Below are 14,724 nucleotides of genomic sequence, written 5' to 3'. Positions count from 1 at the left end.
CTCAAGCTAGATAACGCGTTATTATTTAAAAGAAAAAGAAATTTCTTTTAAATAACGAAGAAGTATTTTTAGATGTCAATTTTTTTCTCTACTTTGTTTGCGTCAACGATTATAAAAATGTCGGATAATCATGTATCTCACATTTGAAAAAGATAGCTGCCGAATTCACACACACACATACACACACATCTATACCCATCTCAATGCCATCTCGTGCCGGTTGTAAATTCTGTCGTAGCGTGAACGCACACACGGAACACGCACGTGGATACATATGGAATGTAGTTTAGCGACATAGTGACTTATGTACCGTGTGGTCATCAAATAGCTGACTTTGACCATCGACTTGCGTCACCAACACGGCTGTGTTCCAAGCGCCGCGGCGCGCATGAATGAAATGAAAAGAAGAGAGCCGTGTGTATGCATATTCACGTGCAAGTGTGCGTGACACGCGTATGTGCGTGCGTACGTGTGTGGGCGTGTGTGTATAGGGCGCGAGGCTCCGGCATTTAAATGGGATTTAAAGTGAACGCATAGCCGAAACGCGGGTTGCGGAGGTCGCGTTTTAACCGTGAACAGTCGTGAGAACTACAATTCGGTTCTACGGCTCTAACGTCAATGGCGCCGCGACGCGCGCCTTCCCCACCGTGTGTGCTCTAGGGTTAACAAAGGCTCTCCCGAATTTCTCGCACGATTCGTACATGTATCCAAACTATTAACGAAAAAAACAAAGAAGTGCCGACGAAAACGAAATTCAAATTTGAAGTTTACGAGAAATGCTAAAGACGTTGTTATTTTTATTATCCGTAATAAATTGATTCTCTACTGATGTAAACTTTTATAAACTCTTATTACTATTGATTTTTACATTGCTTTTATCTCTATGAAAGTATACTTGTCTAATAAATCTATTTAATAAATGTGTAGAAATTATTTTTTGTCATACGCTAACTTTACAGATAATATATGAAAATAAAAGTGTTTAAATTTATCAAAATAAGTCAAAATTTACATTTAACGTGAAAGAATAATTAATTATATTTTATTTTAAGTATTAAAAACTCACCATTACTGTTAACTTTTAATTACTTTTAATTACTTTTATTCCAAATAAGTATCTACTTAATTTCTTTCACTAATAAGTTGACCAGTATTAGATTATAGAAATATACTGCTAAAAATGTGTAATTAGTTTCATTATTTATAATTAACCATTATGTCAATACCCGGAAGTTTCATGCTACGTCAATATATTCAGGATATCCGAATACATACTGTGGAATTTCGCTAGATTATAAATCCCTATTATTTCTTATCTTTCAAGACTGTTTCTAGACTTATTCTAATAATATGTAGCCTTGTCTATGATTGATATTATAAATAACTCTTCCTATCCTCTTTCTATAGATTGAGCAAAAAGTCGAATCAATATATCTCGAAAACAAGACATTTGAGAAAAAAAATGTTATATACAAAAGTTGTAGGGTTTTAACAAATACATTAGATGGCGATACTTATTTAATCTTGAGCACAGGTATAAAGGAGCTCTCAAAGTCAACTTTGAAATTTTTAATGGGAACTTCTATTTTTTATTTAATATTCTTGTGGCATCAATATCTTAATGAGACTAACTTCTCTCTCTCTCTTTTGGTTAAATACTTTTCGAGATTTAGATTGATAAAGTTTAAGTACTACCGGCATTAGCATTATCCAAGGTGTTTCGCATAGAGATAGTCCGGTCTGATTTACACCTTATGTATATGTGTGTGTATATAAATATACTAACTAAATATCTCCTGTTTTTCAAATTTAAATTTGTTTTAATACAAAATATATGTCGACATCCAGCTTCCTAAATTGTTATATTGTACTTGACTCTACAAGGCGTAATCCATTTTAATTTATCACTTTCAAAACTTTTATTTTAATTTTAGAAAAAAATGTTTTAAACAAAAGTGGATCACAAAATAGTCCTTCTTGAAATCGCGTTCCACACTTTTGTCTAAAACTTTTTTTTTTAAACTAAATATAAAAAAGTGTTTGGGAGTGGTAAATACTCTATATATAGCTAGGTTTAATGCCACAAAGTCAAAATTTTTTCACAAATATTTAAAAGTAAATTAATGAGTTTATCTGAAATATTATTCAAATAATATTCAGAACTGCTTGCCGACATTTAATCGGAAACCATCGAATTGTTTTAGTAGGAAATTGAAATAGATATCCCGGTATCCATACGTATATTGATATAAAAGTTAATGCGAGTCTTTTCTGATGTAGATTTTTGCTAACTCTTATATACCTTGATTTTTATGAAAATATCTTATCTATATATAATAAATTTGTTTAATAAATAATAATGAAATGTTTAAAAATTATTAAAAATTAGAAATTATTCGAAATTAAAAATTATTAGAAATTATTATTGGAAATTATTAGAAATTATTTTATCGTATGTTATTCTAATGTCTGAATTAATAAGGCGATAATTTTTAGTATTTAACGGAACACACGTTATTTTTCCAAGACATAATCCCACGGGCATCGAACAACTTCGAACATTTTCGACATTTCAGTGCCCTGATCAGGCAAGAAACGCTTCCAAATATCGTAGCTGTTTATCTTAGACACGATGGCGCAAAGCAAAGTCTTAGACGTGCTTATACTCTCTATTCTATGTTTGCTGTTGGTGATATCTTTAAGGATGTATCTCCGTACAGTCCCTGCAAAGTAAATTGAAATTGGAAATGTGTTAATATTTATACTATAAATAAACTATTGTATATATATGAAAATTGTGTAAAGAATATTATAGTTTTATTTAACGCAACACATTTTTATAGTGCATTTACTTTATTTGTTATTTAAAATTAAATTGTTTTAAAAAGTAATAAAAATTTTAATTGTTTATATAAATATTTTAAATATTTAAGATAATTTATGCAAAGTTTCAATTACGGAGATGATGCAGACAGAGATTATTTGTTCTATAAATAACAAATAAATAAATTTTGTTTATTTATAGAATAAGTAACCTGCGCATTGCAATAAAATTTTACATAAATTATATTAAATACTTAAAGTACTTATATAAAAAAATTGACATTTTTTTTTAGATTATTTCTTAATTATATTTCCATTATAAAAGAGATAAAAACACTTCTACTTTTCGACTTAATTTTTCACTTATGTTCTAAACCGCCGCTAAATTTTTTATATTACTTTTAAGTGTAATTTAGAATAGTTCGCAATTTGTTTATAATTTTTTTTCATTATTTTGGAAACATCTGTAATACATTCTTATAATCAAACGTTCGCCATCTACTTTTTAATGCGCAGTTCTAATTTTGAAAAGTCGATTATATCTTGAGCTCGCGGTTTGCGCAATACCGTGATACTGTTCGATCGCTAAACAGTTATTTAATTAAGAGTGTCTACAATTACGTCAGCAACCACGGCAAGCCAATTTCGATTCTTCGTGTTACCACGATACGACTGTAGCAGGTATTCTACATTCGCTTATTTAATTGTGCTCAGCTATAACATGAATATTATCTGTTATTGATATAATTTATTATATACCATTTATCAGTATTATTTGATCATTAATAAGGATTATTAAAAGCGGAATTTAATTAATTTATACTTTACGCTCTGTAGAATATTAGTTCGGCCTTGTCTCGGACATCGACCAAGGTCGAACATCGCGAAAATGTATAGGAACAGGAAGCTAAAATTAGAAGCAACATTTTTATTATTATAAAATCTCTCGTGCCTCCGTGATTACTGTGCTCATAACAAGAACTTCGCGTTTGCGCGATTAATGCAACTCTCTGATTCATATTACACGCTTTCATTTATCAATCTTTTACGGTGTATTAGATTATTAAACCGCAGAACCGGATAACAGTATTTGACATTGAATTTTATATGTAATTGCGTTTAACTACATTTTCGTACATCTCTCGGAATCACGGGCCATGTCGTAAATCCGAAATTTATTTACTCGATTATATACAAAATAAATCACCCGGTTATACAGAATGTTTCACGATTTTAGGGATAAACTTCAAGGAATTGTAAATTTCACTAAAAGTATAGCACCCAAAAGAATCAATTTATATTTGATTGTTTTTTTTTTTTTGCGAAAAGATAAAAGAAGTAAAAGAGGGAGGGGACTAAAATGCGCCGGAAGACACAAGTTCAACAAAAAGTTGTATTTTTTTAATAAGATCTACCATACCCTAAAATTTGTTCGTAAGGTCCTGAAATAATATAATATACACCCTGTATATTAATGCTTTTCTTGTTATCCTCGAGGCATGGCACAGGTGTCGTTACCCGCGATCACTTTCAACGATATTCTCCGCATCATCGATATGTTTAAATCGCTGATAAACAGGAGTACAAAGTCTACTTCGTGAATCGTGTATATATATATATGTCAGATTGATGTATCCGCTCGCGTTTAAAACTACTCGAAAACCGGGCCTGTCAGTATAATCCGTACGTTAGCCGGCTCGAGGACACGTCACCTTCTAACGCGTTTTCGCTATTAGCAAGGTCATGTGGAAGAAGAATAATTGCAAAACTTGGATAGCTACCAAGGCCAGCGGATTTTTCTTATCCAACAGAATGGTCGGTTATTCTCAGTGTCGTTGAACCGTTAATCAATAGCAAGGACCATCCTCGATATTGAGCCTACATATCGACTGTCCTCTTTTTTCTTCTTTTTTTCGTAGCGGGATCGTGATCTTAACGAGAGATATATAATATAATCACATCGATATGATTCCGATTCGTATCTTATCTGATCATAAAACGGTAGGTGTCCTACGAAATACCAGAGCACTTTTGCGTTTCGACGTGCTACTTACGAATGTATCTCTGCTAATTTGTTTTGAAATTTTTATAGGGCAAAGTCGAAGAATTGCAAACACGAGGTAAACGCAAACGGTACTATTACAGTATATTACTGATGATTCACTTCTTGCATTCTTGTACCTTTGCACCCGATTGCACTAACGTTACTTTGATTTGAAACCAGACTTGAAACTCTGTCTTTCCCTCTTTCTCTCTCAGCATTAAAGAGAAAAAGTGACGGTTTTAAACTTTACTTAAAGTTAAAATAACGTTGGTACAATCGGAGCTTAGTGCTGCATTACAATACACGACTATGAACGCTATTTAAGATAATATTTATTATTGTATAACACGATTATGTCAGAATGTCATTTAAGATAATATTTATTATTGTATAATAGATTAAAGCCAAATAACTGTATGTAAAGAACGATTTTATTAAAATCTAAAATTTAACTATAATAGATACAGATCTGAAAATAATTTTGTTGGACCATCAAAATAAATATCTAGAAAACTCAAGTACGACGAGCAGCAAACAATTTTTATATTCTATCAACCAGTTTGAATATTCTGTATAATTATTTTGATACTTCAAAATTATTTTCTGATCTTTATGCTAAATTGTTAAATACTTCAGCAAAACACCGTTCTTTCCTGTATGAAGTATCTCTTGAGTAAGATTTCTATAATTGATAAATAATCAACTTTATTTGACCTTTCCCTTAGGTGTTTACAGTTTCTTCATTCTTTCCTACTCATTCATGTCACGACGCTTAATCCATAAACATACATTAAAAAAATGATCATATTTATACTGGATACGTACCATGGCACGTTATTAGCTGTTCTTCGCGGTTCGCTTCTCGTTACGTTCTCGGCGAGTAAATTCGATCGTAAAAACGTTTATTTATTATAAACTCAGTTTGGATAAATCGTGAAAAAGAATCTCGCGCTGTCGTTGGAATATTTAATGCCCGGAATTTCTCGGTAAAACAGTTACGTTGAAACATTACACGATTTTGAATCGAACAATTTCTTATTGGATGATTTCTATCAACGTCGTACTCATCATGTTTAATTAATAAGGGAGCTTTCCTTTTCTCGAAATTTTGCAGAAGATCCTCGATAACAGACTGAACGACAGAGTCGATGGCATGATGGAAGTTGGTTTGGTGCAGGAACTACTTGACTTTCATCGCAGTTACAACGAGCAACGGATTAAATCTAACACGTGAGTATACCTCTTAGCATACTGTTTCATCACATGGAATTCAATACAAATTCAAAGCTTTGCTCTCCTTGTCGCTTTTCTTTTCTCTTTTCCACTTAGGTCATCATCTCAATTTTCGTCATATATAGATAATACTCAAATTAAGATTAAAATAATAATGAGTAAAATTAGATCGATGTACTACAAGAGAAAAAGTAAGTTTAAATCTTCAAACCCCCGCTGACAGTAGTTCTGACCTCTTAATGATGTCATTTTGTTCATTCGATGACTCATCATCAGAGCTGTCCAATACGACAAATGTCGTTGCTATGCTTAGAAAGTATTCGTACATTATTAAAAGGTATGTAGCATATCCTAGATATTAAATGATTGACATGGGCACAGCCTACAATACGAATACCATTCTTACACATGTGAAGTCATATTCTTTAATAGCATCTTTTCCTTCATCATTGCGCCCTGCTGTAATGTAGACATAGTATGCTAGATTGATTATCATATGATGTTTCAGGACAAATTTCTAACAATTAATCATTTTTACACAGGTTAGAATATATTCTCAGAAATACTCCACGGAAACGTGTCGACCCGATAATTTTGGACATTTTTGAGAATAGTTCTGACATGTTCCGCTCGAGTTCTATATAAATAAATTATTATCAAAGATTGTTCCGCTTTATAAATATTTTATAAACAATTTTAACTGTAGCTACCAGCACTTGGCGGAAATGTGCCGATTAATTTCAGCACTTCTGCCGGTAGTTCCGATCGAGTTTTATACAAATAAATTATTATCAAAAATTTTACCTTATAAACATTTTTTAAACAATTTTCATTTAAAAAACTTGGGGAAAGGGAATTTCAAAATTTATTTTCTGTGATAATCCTGTATATAGAACTGTAGTGAGAACTATAAATTACACGGGTATCTTTTTTTTTAATGGAAAATCCTACGATTGACAATGAAGTAACGATTATTACTAATACTGTGCTTGAAGTACATGAGTTGATGCGGGATTTCAGTGATTCCAATCAGTGTCCTAATTAACATGCTTCTTCTGAAGAAACTTTGCGAATAAAAGTTTCCTTATTGCAAGCGGAGAATGTAAATGGGAATACGTCAAGGATAACGAGTGGATCAATATACAAAGTTGTAGTGCTTATCGTGATTCCTCGCAATACATAAAATCTCTCGGTGAATCTCGATACTCACGATTCTGTTCGTCTAAAGATGCCGTTTATCTTTGAGATAATTTCAAACATTTCTAATGCCTTAGAGATATCGATAAAATTCATTAACAACGTTTTAATGTAATTTTCTGACGTGATTTATGTACAGAGAATCTTTGCTCATGTACGCAAATTTTTATTATTCTACTTCGCAAATCTTAGCAATGAAATTTTTATTAAAGTATTTATATACATTATTTCTAAAATTTATATTAATTAATTAAATAAAGATTTCATTATTTACTTGAACGAATTGATTATACATAAGCTAGTACTCAAATATAAATAACAAACAATAAAATAGTTTTATTAGATGAATATTATTTCTGAATTGAGTAAGAAGTCTAAAGTTATATAATAGATTTATATAAAAGATTAGGAAGTCTGGAATATCCCGTATATTTTTCTTACGCATATGGAATGTGCATGAGTCAAATCATTAGAAATCAGCAATGCGTTACTTCTTCGTAAATGCTAAATAACAAAAAACACCAAGGTCATAATCAGTTTGCATCAATAAAATATGAATAAGAAAAATATTATTAATCCTAAGTAGACATGGTACATTGAGTTTTTTTTATCTAGAAATTTTACTCCCAAATTTCTTGGCACGTGTTAATTTTTGTTGAATAAAGATTTTAACATTCGATGTTGAAAAGTAATTCTGAACTTTTCTAAATTTTTTGAAAGTTTAGAACACAGTAAAAAAATTTGAACTGGACAGAAAAGATTCAGAGTGTTTACAGAGTAAATAAAAATATGTGTGCATATATATGAAAAGTTAATATATCGATTGTAAGAAAACTATTAAATTATACTTTTTATTTATATTATTATATTTATTAAAAGTATTAAATCAATTTAAATTGTCAGGGAAAATCACGTTATTCTACGCCAGTGCACAGAGATTTTTAATTACTAAAATAAATTTTCTATTACTAATAACTCATTCAATATACGTCTTAAAGAAGACTTATTGAAATACACGATGCAAATGTAAGTGGGATACTCAGTATCAATAAAAATACCGAATGAGGAAATGGCTAACAGTATGAGGAAATTAGAAAGGATTTTGATATCTTATAATCCGTTTTGAAAGTCGACGCTGCCTTCTTCGGTGACATCGGCTCTTCCCGCTATGGTTATGCTTGAAGATCGAGAAAGTTCATTCATTTTTATTTCCACCGTGAACGCCTCTTGATGCATATGCGTGCACGGAAAGAATTGGTTGATAGAATGATCAAAACTTTGGGCAACATTCCTCATCACGCTTGAGATTCTTAAAAGATTATTTTGATAATTTTGATCTAACAAAATTATTTTCATATTTATATAAAAATATTTAAATTTTTAGATATAGACTTCAACAAAATTATTCTTTCCGTGTATCGTCAAATTTACAAGTCGTGTAGATGCATGCTGTCAAGACATGTGACCCGGTGACTCGTACTACCGTTATTAGTAGATATACTTAATGAATGGGCCTACCCTTTTCTCCTAGCCTTCCACGCTTGCGGAAGTCGCGGGCGTAATGCGACCGGATGTCGGTGCGAAAGTAAAGGAAGTAGCCAACCGCGAGGAAAAGCACGGACGCGCGATTATGTGTGCGCAACGTTGGGCCGAAAATTAATCACCATCTAATGAGCTGCCGCCTTCCTTTCCCCTAGTCCCTTCTGCCTCATAGGAAAGAAAGACGATGGTTAAATGACGGAGACGCGGTTTCCCGTGAGGGAGCCGGACTCGATTCCCGGGTTTTCAGCGTTTCGGAAACTCGATAACGTAGAATAACATAGAACGCTAATTACTCGACGAATCGTGGTAATTGAAAGGCGCAATTAGCGACTGTGACTGATGTTAGGACGCGCGTACTTCTCGTGTATAAATGCTGACTAACTCAAAGGTAAATACACGCGATCGAACTCGACTCGGGCTAATGTGTTTGGTGGAAATATTAAGTTCGGTTCACGTGAGACGAGCAAGAGATTCGAGAATCTCAAAATTAAACATTTCTGAAATGAGCAGTTTATGCAACTTGATTCGAATTAATCACAAGGTGACGGATATATTCGGAATACGGAAAACGGAATTATCGATCGATTGCAGAGATAGGTGATGTGAGAGTTAAAGCGTAGAGACAACATGATTTAACGGATATTCTTGAACCCAAAACAAGACAACTTTATTAAGCGAAAGGGAGAAAGAGGGAATGTATGGATGTAAATAAATACAAAAAATAATAATTTATTAAGAAAAATTTTTTTAAAAGCGCCATTTTCGTCCATTTCATTCCCAATTTATTTAAAATCCGAACTACTATGCAAATTATGTCAACAGTATCGTGTTTAATGTGAAAATATTTGGAATATGTATAACTATGGTACTTTGGAGAGAACAAGTGATTTGTTATTGAATTGTGTAATAGAAGCGGCAGTTGTAAATTATTTTATTACAAATGAAGTATTGATCAAATGTGATAGGTAGTAAATCAAAGGGAAAGTATAACGGACGGTAGGGAGTGCAGAGGAAATATCGCGCGCCTCGATTATGGACAGCTCTGAGAGGTGCTGCGAAGAAAGTGCGGTCTGGAAGCTAATTATTTTATCGTGATCTTTCGTAGCAATGTGCGCCACGGGTGATAAATAATAGCGTGGCAGAAGTTCAGTCACGGAAGAAAAGCGACAAACTTCCTTGACCGCAAGTCAGAAGTTGGTAAGAAATCGCGATCGGAAAAGGCATTAGTTAACTTCGAATTTACGTGTAACTATTCCTCGGAACGCGCCGATAGTTGCGCGGTATTTTTATGGTCCAGCGGTTTGGAGACCAAATTGTTTGCACAGGCGTTTGTAGAAATAAATAAAATAACGCTGTTAACTATTACATTCATAATGTCAAATTAAATCCAATTTAAGCGATTTTTAATTATTTCTATAGAACGCCACTGCTTTTATTCAATATATATACTGTTAACTTAACCAAAACAATAGGATTACACAATTTAATTCAAGAAATGTGTATTAAAGGGCTCCGCACTAATTGGAAAATTGGATTGCGGGATCCTTTGATTCTATCTGTTTCTCTCAAATTTAATTTATTATAATAAATTCATACGTTATTATGAACGTTTTTGCTTTGAACCTAAATGATTCAACCACAGAAATGGATTTACATTTGATACACATGGAAGTTAAAAATAACAAAATGTCATTTAACTTAAGAGATTGAATTGACCATTTCTCTTTGGATATCTAACAGTGCCTCATAGGATACAGAATACAGACTAGAAACGAGATATTTCTCTCGATCGTACCAACCGACAGATATAAATTTTCAGAGAGAAAGAGATTTGTGATTTTTAGTATAGATAATTAGATTAGATAATTATTTAATCTTGCTTGCATACTTGATGCATAAACGGAACCTGACGTTGTCTTTTCCCAGAAAGGAATTGGAAGTAAGGCGTATATTGCGCCTGATAGTATAACGTTACCACTTTGCGCATCGTGTCACATTATACACATAGTGCACATTTTTGCCCGACGTATATCACGCATTTATTTGATGCTTATGATATATACCTATATATTTATATAGAAGTTAAATCTTTCACATCCTGTTGTCTTTATAGCGCTTTTTATCGAGAAGATATAATGACATTGAAGTAATAAAAGAGAAAGTTCGTTCAAAGTGATAATTCAGTTAGATCGCTATCGATTGCCAATTTAATTATAGCAATACGATTGTTACTCAACAACATCGGAAAGCTTCTTGTTCATGCTTTATGCAGCAACGTTAATTAATATTACAGAAAAATATTAATACGGAACGTTGTACATTTTACGCATATATATATATATGTATGTATATATACTCGTTAAGTTTTATTATTTAAAGGAGTAATTTAAAGTTGCTCGCACGCAAGCAAAGCAACATATTAAATCACGGAACTCTATGGTCGATCGCAGGCCGCGATCTTCGGTTTATTTGCCGTATCTCACACCGCGAGAGAGAGAGAGAGAGAGAGAGAGAGAGAGAGAGAGAGAGAGAGAGAGAGAAAGAGATCTGACCGGCACTATTTACGTGTCATCACATTCCTCGAAAATCTGATGGCCATCGCGAAATATTTTGCTTATCGTTCTCGCGAGGAGAATCAAAAGAAACCCATTATTATTAGCACGCGATAATATTCGCGAGAAGTTTGTCGATCGTGATGTTGATTGATCGTTCTTAATTCGTTTCTCACTTCAGAATTTCGTAAATGTAACAGACGAGGTTAATTTGTAAGTGGCCTAGTTCTGTATTTGAAATGTGAATTTAGATGGAACAGATAGAAAATTTATATGCGACCTGTTTATACTTATATTTTAATAAGATGAAAATTAATTTGTAATTAAATACGAGAATTAAATTTTAATCTTGGTTTTAATTTATACAAAGATAATCTTCCTAGAAAAACATTCGCAGTAATATAATGCTACAGAGGCCGGGAGATTGTGATTGCACAATTTCGTTTTTATTCTCACGCCAAATTATTCCTTCTTTTACATAATTCTGTGTTATTCCAAATGTTCACACTACTTTCGAAATAAACCAACAATCGATGATCGTGACTTTATTGTCGGCCATTTCTACTGGAGAGGTGACAGTTTTACGGCGATTCGGTGCTCTCTTCGTTCACTGAGATCTTTGCTATTGTGATAGCTGGGAAAGTCATGCAATGTAAATAGAGAGGCATCGGTCACGTTCGCGTTTATTGCCGGACCACGTTCCCTTGTATCTCATTCCGCATACATGCGGACGAGCCTCGAGCTGCTTTCAATTTGCAAATTGTGAAATAGCACCATGATCTGCGAAGGTAGAATTGTAATGAACAAAAAGTATACAGTAAAAATGTGCTGTATTCAGGGCTCGGTTGTATTTAAAATAAAATTATTTAAAATATATATTTTAAGTAAAATAATAAAAGAGTTATTTATTATATATATTTTAAATAATTTCTTCTGATCTATTTCTTATTTGATAATTTAAATATATAATATTTTAAAGCGTTTGCTGAATATATTTTATATTTTTTTATTTTAAATAAGCGATATATCAGGTTTTTATCGGTTCCTACGATTTTATATTTTAAATAAATTGTATCAGTTATTTTATCGAGTCTTAGTTGTATTAAGAGTAGTCAACCAACAGTATATATAGTGTAACTGAAAATTATTTTGTTAATTCATTACAGACAGCATTAATGAAGAAATAACATTTATTAAAATAAGATCATGCATATTTGTTTTATTAATATTACACAGAAAGAATGTTTTGTTGAAGTATTTAAAAATTTAACTATACATACACAGATATGAAAACAATTTTGTTGGACCATCGAAATAATTATGTAAGAAACTCAAGCATAATGAACAATGCTGCAAAAATTTTGATATTTTAGCTTGAAAATCCTATATAATTATTTTGGTAGTCACACAAAATTATTATTTTCAGATCCGTATCTAGAACTTTTAGATATTTCAGCAAAATCGTTCCTTCCGCGTGTCATTAAATTAACCAGATTATTTTCAATTAGACTATTAATGTTAATGCTGTCAATGTAACACATCATTTTTTTTCTATATAGCGAAGTCAATGGATAACCATGTTAGAATCATCATCGCAACGCAGCGGGTTTCCCTTCTTGGTGTGGTAGAATTAATTAGATGATTAATTGATATCGTCACGTGTGTGTTTGACAGCAAATGCCCTTATCGCTACTCGGTAAGCCGCAGTGATAGAAATCGTAGAACTCATTAAACCTAATCGCGAATGTGCATTATACTGCGAAACAAAACACACTGTGCCACCTGCGGTCGAGTTAGAAATAAGACCTTTGCTTCAGTCATTTATTTTGCGCGCTTACGTTTGGCTATTTATTTCAAAGCCTATCACGCGAGGCGTGTCATTCTCCTTTTTGTTTTGACCGTTAATAAAGTTGGCCGCGGCTATCCTAACCGGTATGACCGGGAGGAATCGTGCGAGACGAGCGTCGGAACGAATCGCTTCGCGATCATTTCCCGCTGGAAGGCGCGGTCGATCGCGTTCGCCGCATCGCGTGCGACGTTCCTCTTATCGGGTCCTCTTATTGCAGGCGAAGCCGATGCAGATACGGAACTGAAGGGGTAGGATAGCATAGGTAGATTCAATCACTTATCAGTCACAGCTGCGAGCTTATTTCCTTGTCCGCCTCGTCACACCTGTACGGTCTCGTCGTCTCGCGCGATGTCTCTCCGCGTCCGCCCGCTTTGCGACTCGATATCGCTCAATTTTCTCAACTGGCGGATAAATTCTTATCGGGACCGTACATCCATAATGTCCTAAGGTTTAATAAGAAGTAACGAATACACGTTGGTCTTGAAAATATGACACAAATGGCACATAATGTATGAGAAACAGCTAATGACTCATTTTATATTGTCCAGGAAGAAATTAATTTCTGATGCATTCACATACGTAACACGCCCAATTCTCTTTTGTTTCTCGCACATAAACAATGTAAGATTACACGCCGGAAGGATATTGCGGTAGCTTTATTTTTTATCATTTAATTACGCAATATATATTTATATATATATAAAATATCGATATATTGTAACGCAATAACAGAAACATCTTCACGATAAAGCCATTGGCATAATTTCGTTAAGTAGAGACAAGAACCTTATCGCGCCTTATCATTCAAGTTACGTGTATATATCTAATTTAGAAATATCATTAATGATAAGTAAAGTAAGATTTCCATAGGAAATAGATAAATCCTCCAATTTATAACGAGATATATAATTAATTGATTTTTAATTTCTTTTTCAACTTTTAATATTAATTTAATCTTACACCCTTCGGGACAACCGATTATTGATCGGCATTGTTTAAATCGAAACATAAAAATCGTAACTGAAATGTGACAATATATTGGTACTGTATGCAATTAATGGAAACTCAGGTATATTTTAGGTGTCCGGTCAATCGTCAAAGATTCGCTGATAAACACGATTTATCATGAAATTGTCGGGTATTCTATATTCTCAAACTTCCTCGTTATATTAGTCACAGTTAGTTAAAGTTGTATATTAGTTATACTCGTAGTTTTCTCATTCTGGGAAATATTTATATTCTGTTTATTCCATTTCTTGATACTTTGTCGATGTAGAAATAATATTTTTTAAAAGTTCGTAGTTGCTGGATTATTCAAAGAGAAGTGTTTATCTCTAGATATTCGATAAATGGCATTGAGTTTGTCATCTACATAAATGGAAATTAAATGTTTCTTGCGCGTATCATAGGTTCGTCAATTACAACTCCTGACAGCATAGATATCACTTCGATAAAAATGACACATGGATTTCTCGTTATTCTCT

At 32.9% G+C, this 14,724-nt stretch overlaps 1 protein-coding gene across 1 annotated transcript in view; it reads left to right on the top strand.

Moving 5' to 3' along the window:
- LOC108753430 (tRNA dimethylallyltransferase, mitochondrial) overlaps nucleotides 1-14,724 on the top strand; it is a 102,952-nt gene that overhangs the window by 81,428 nt on the left and 6,800 nt on the right. The window contains exon 5 of the mRNA XM_018494977.1: nucleotides 5,982-6,097. Coding sequence (XP_018350479.1) covers nucleotides 5,982-6,097 — 116 coding nt within the window. The remainder of the gene's footprint in view (nucleotides 1-5,981; nucleotides 6,098-14,724) is intronic.

The sequence above is a fragment of the Trachymyrmex septentrionalis genome, unplaced genomic scaffold (assembly GCF_001594115.1).
Source record: "Trachymyrmex septentrionalis isolate Tsep2-gDNA-1 unplaced genomic scaffold, Tsep1.0 scaffold7, whole genome shotgun sequence".
Classification (NCBI taxonomy): domain Eukaryota; kingdom Metazoa; phylum Arthropoda; class Insecta; order Hymenoptera; family Formicidae; genus Trachymyrmex; species Trachymyrmex septentrionalis.
This window is presented reverse-complemented; position numbering and strand designations above follow the sequence as displayed.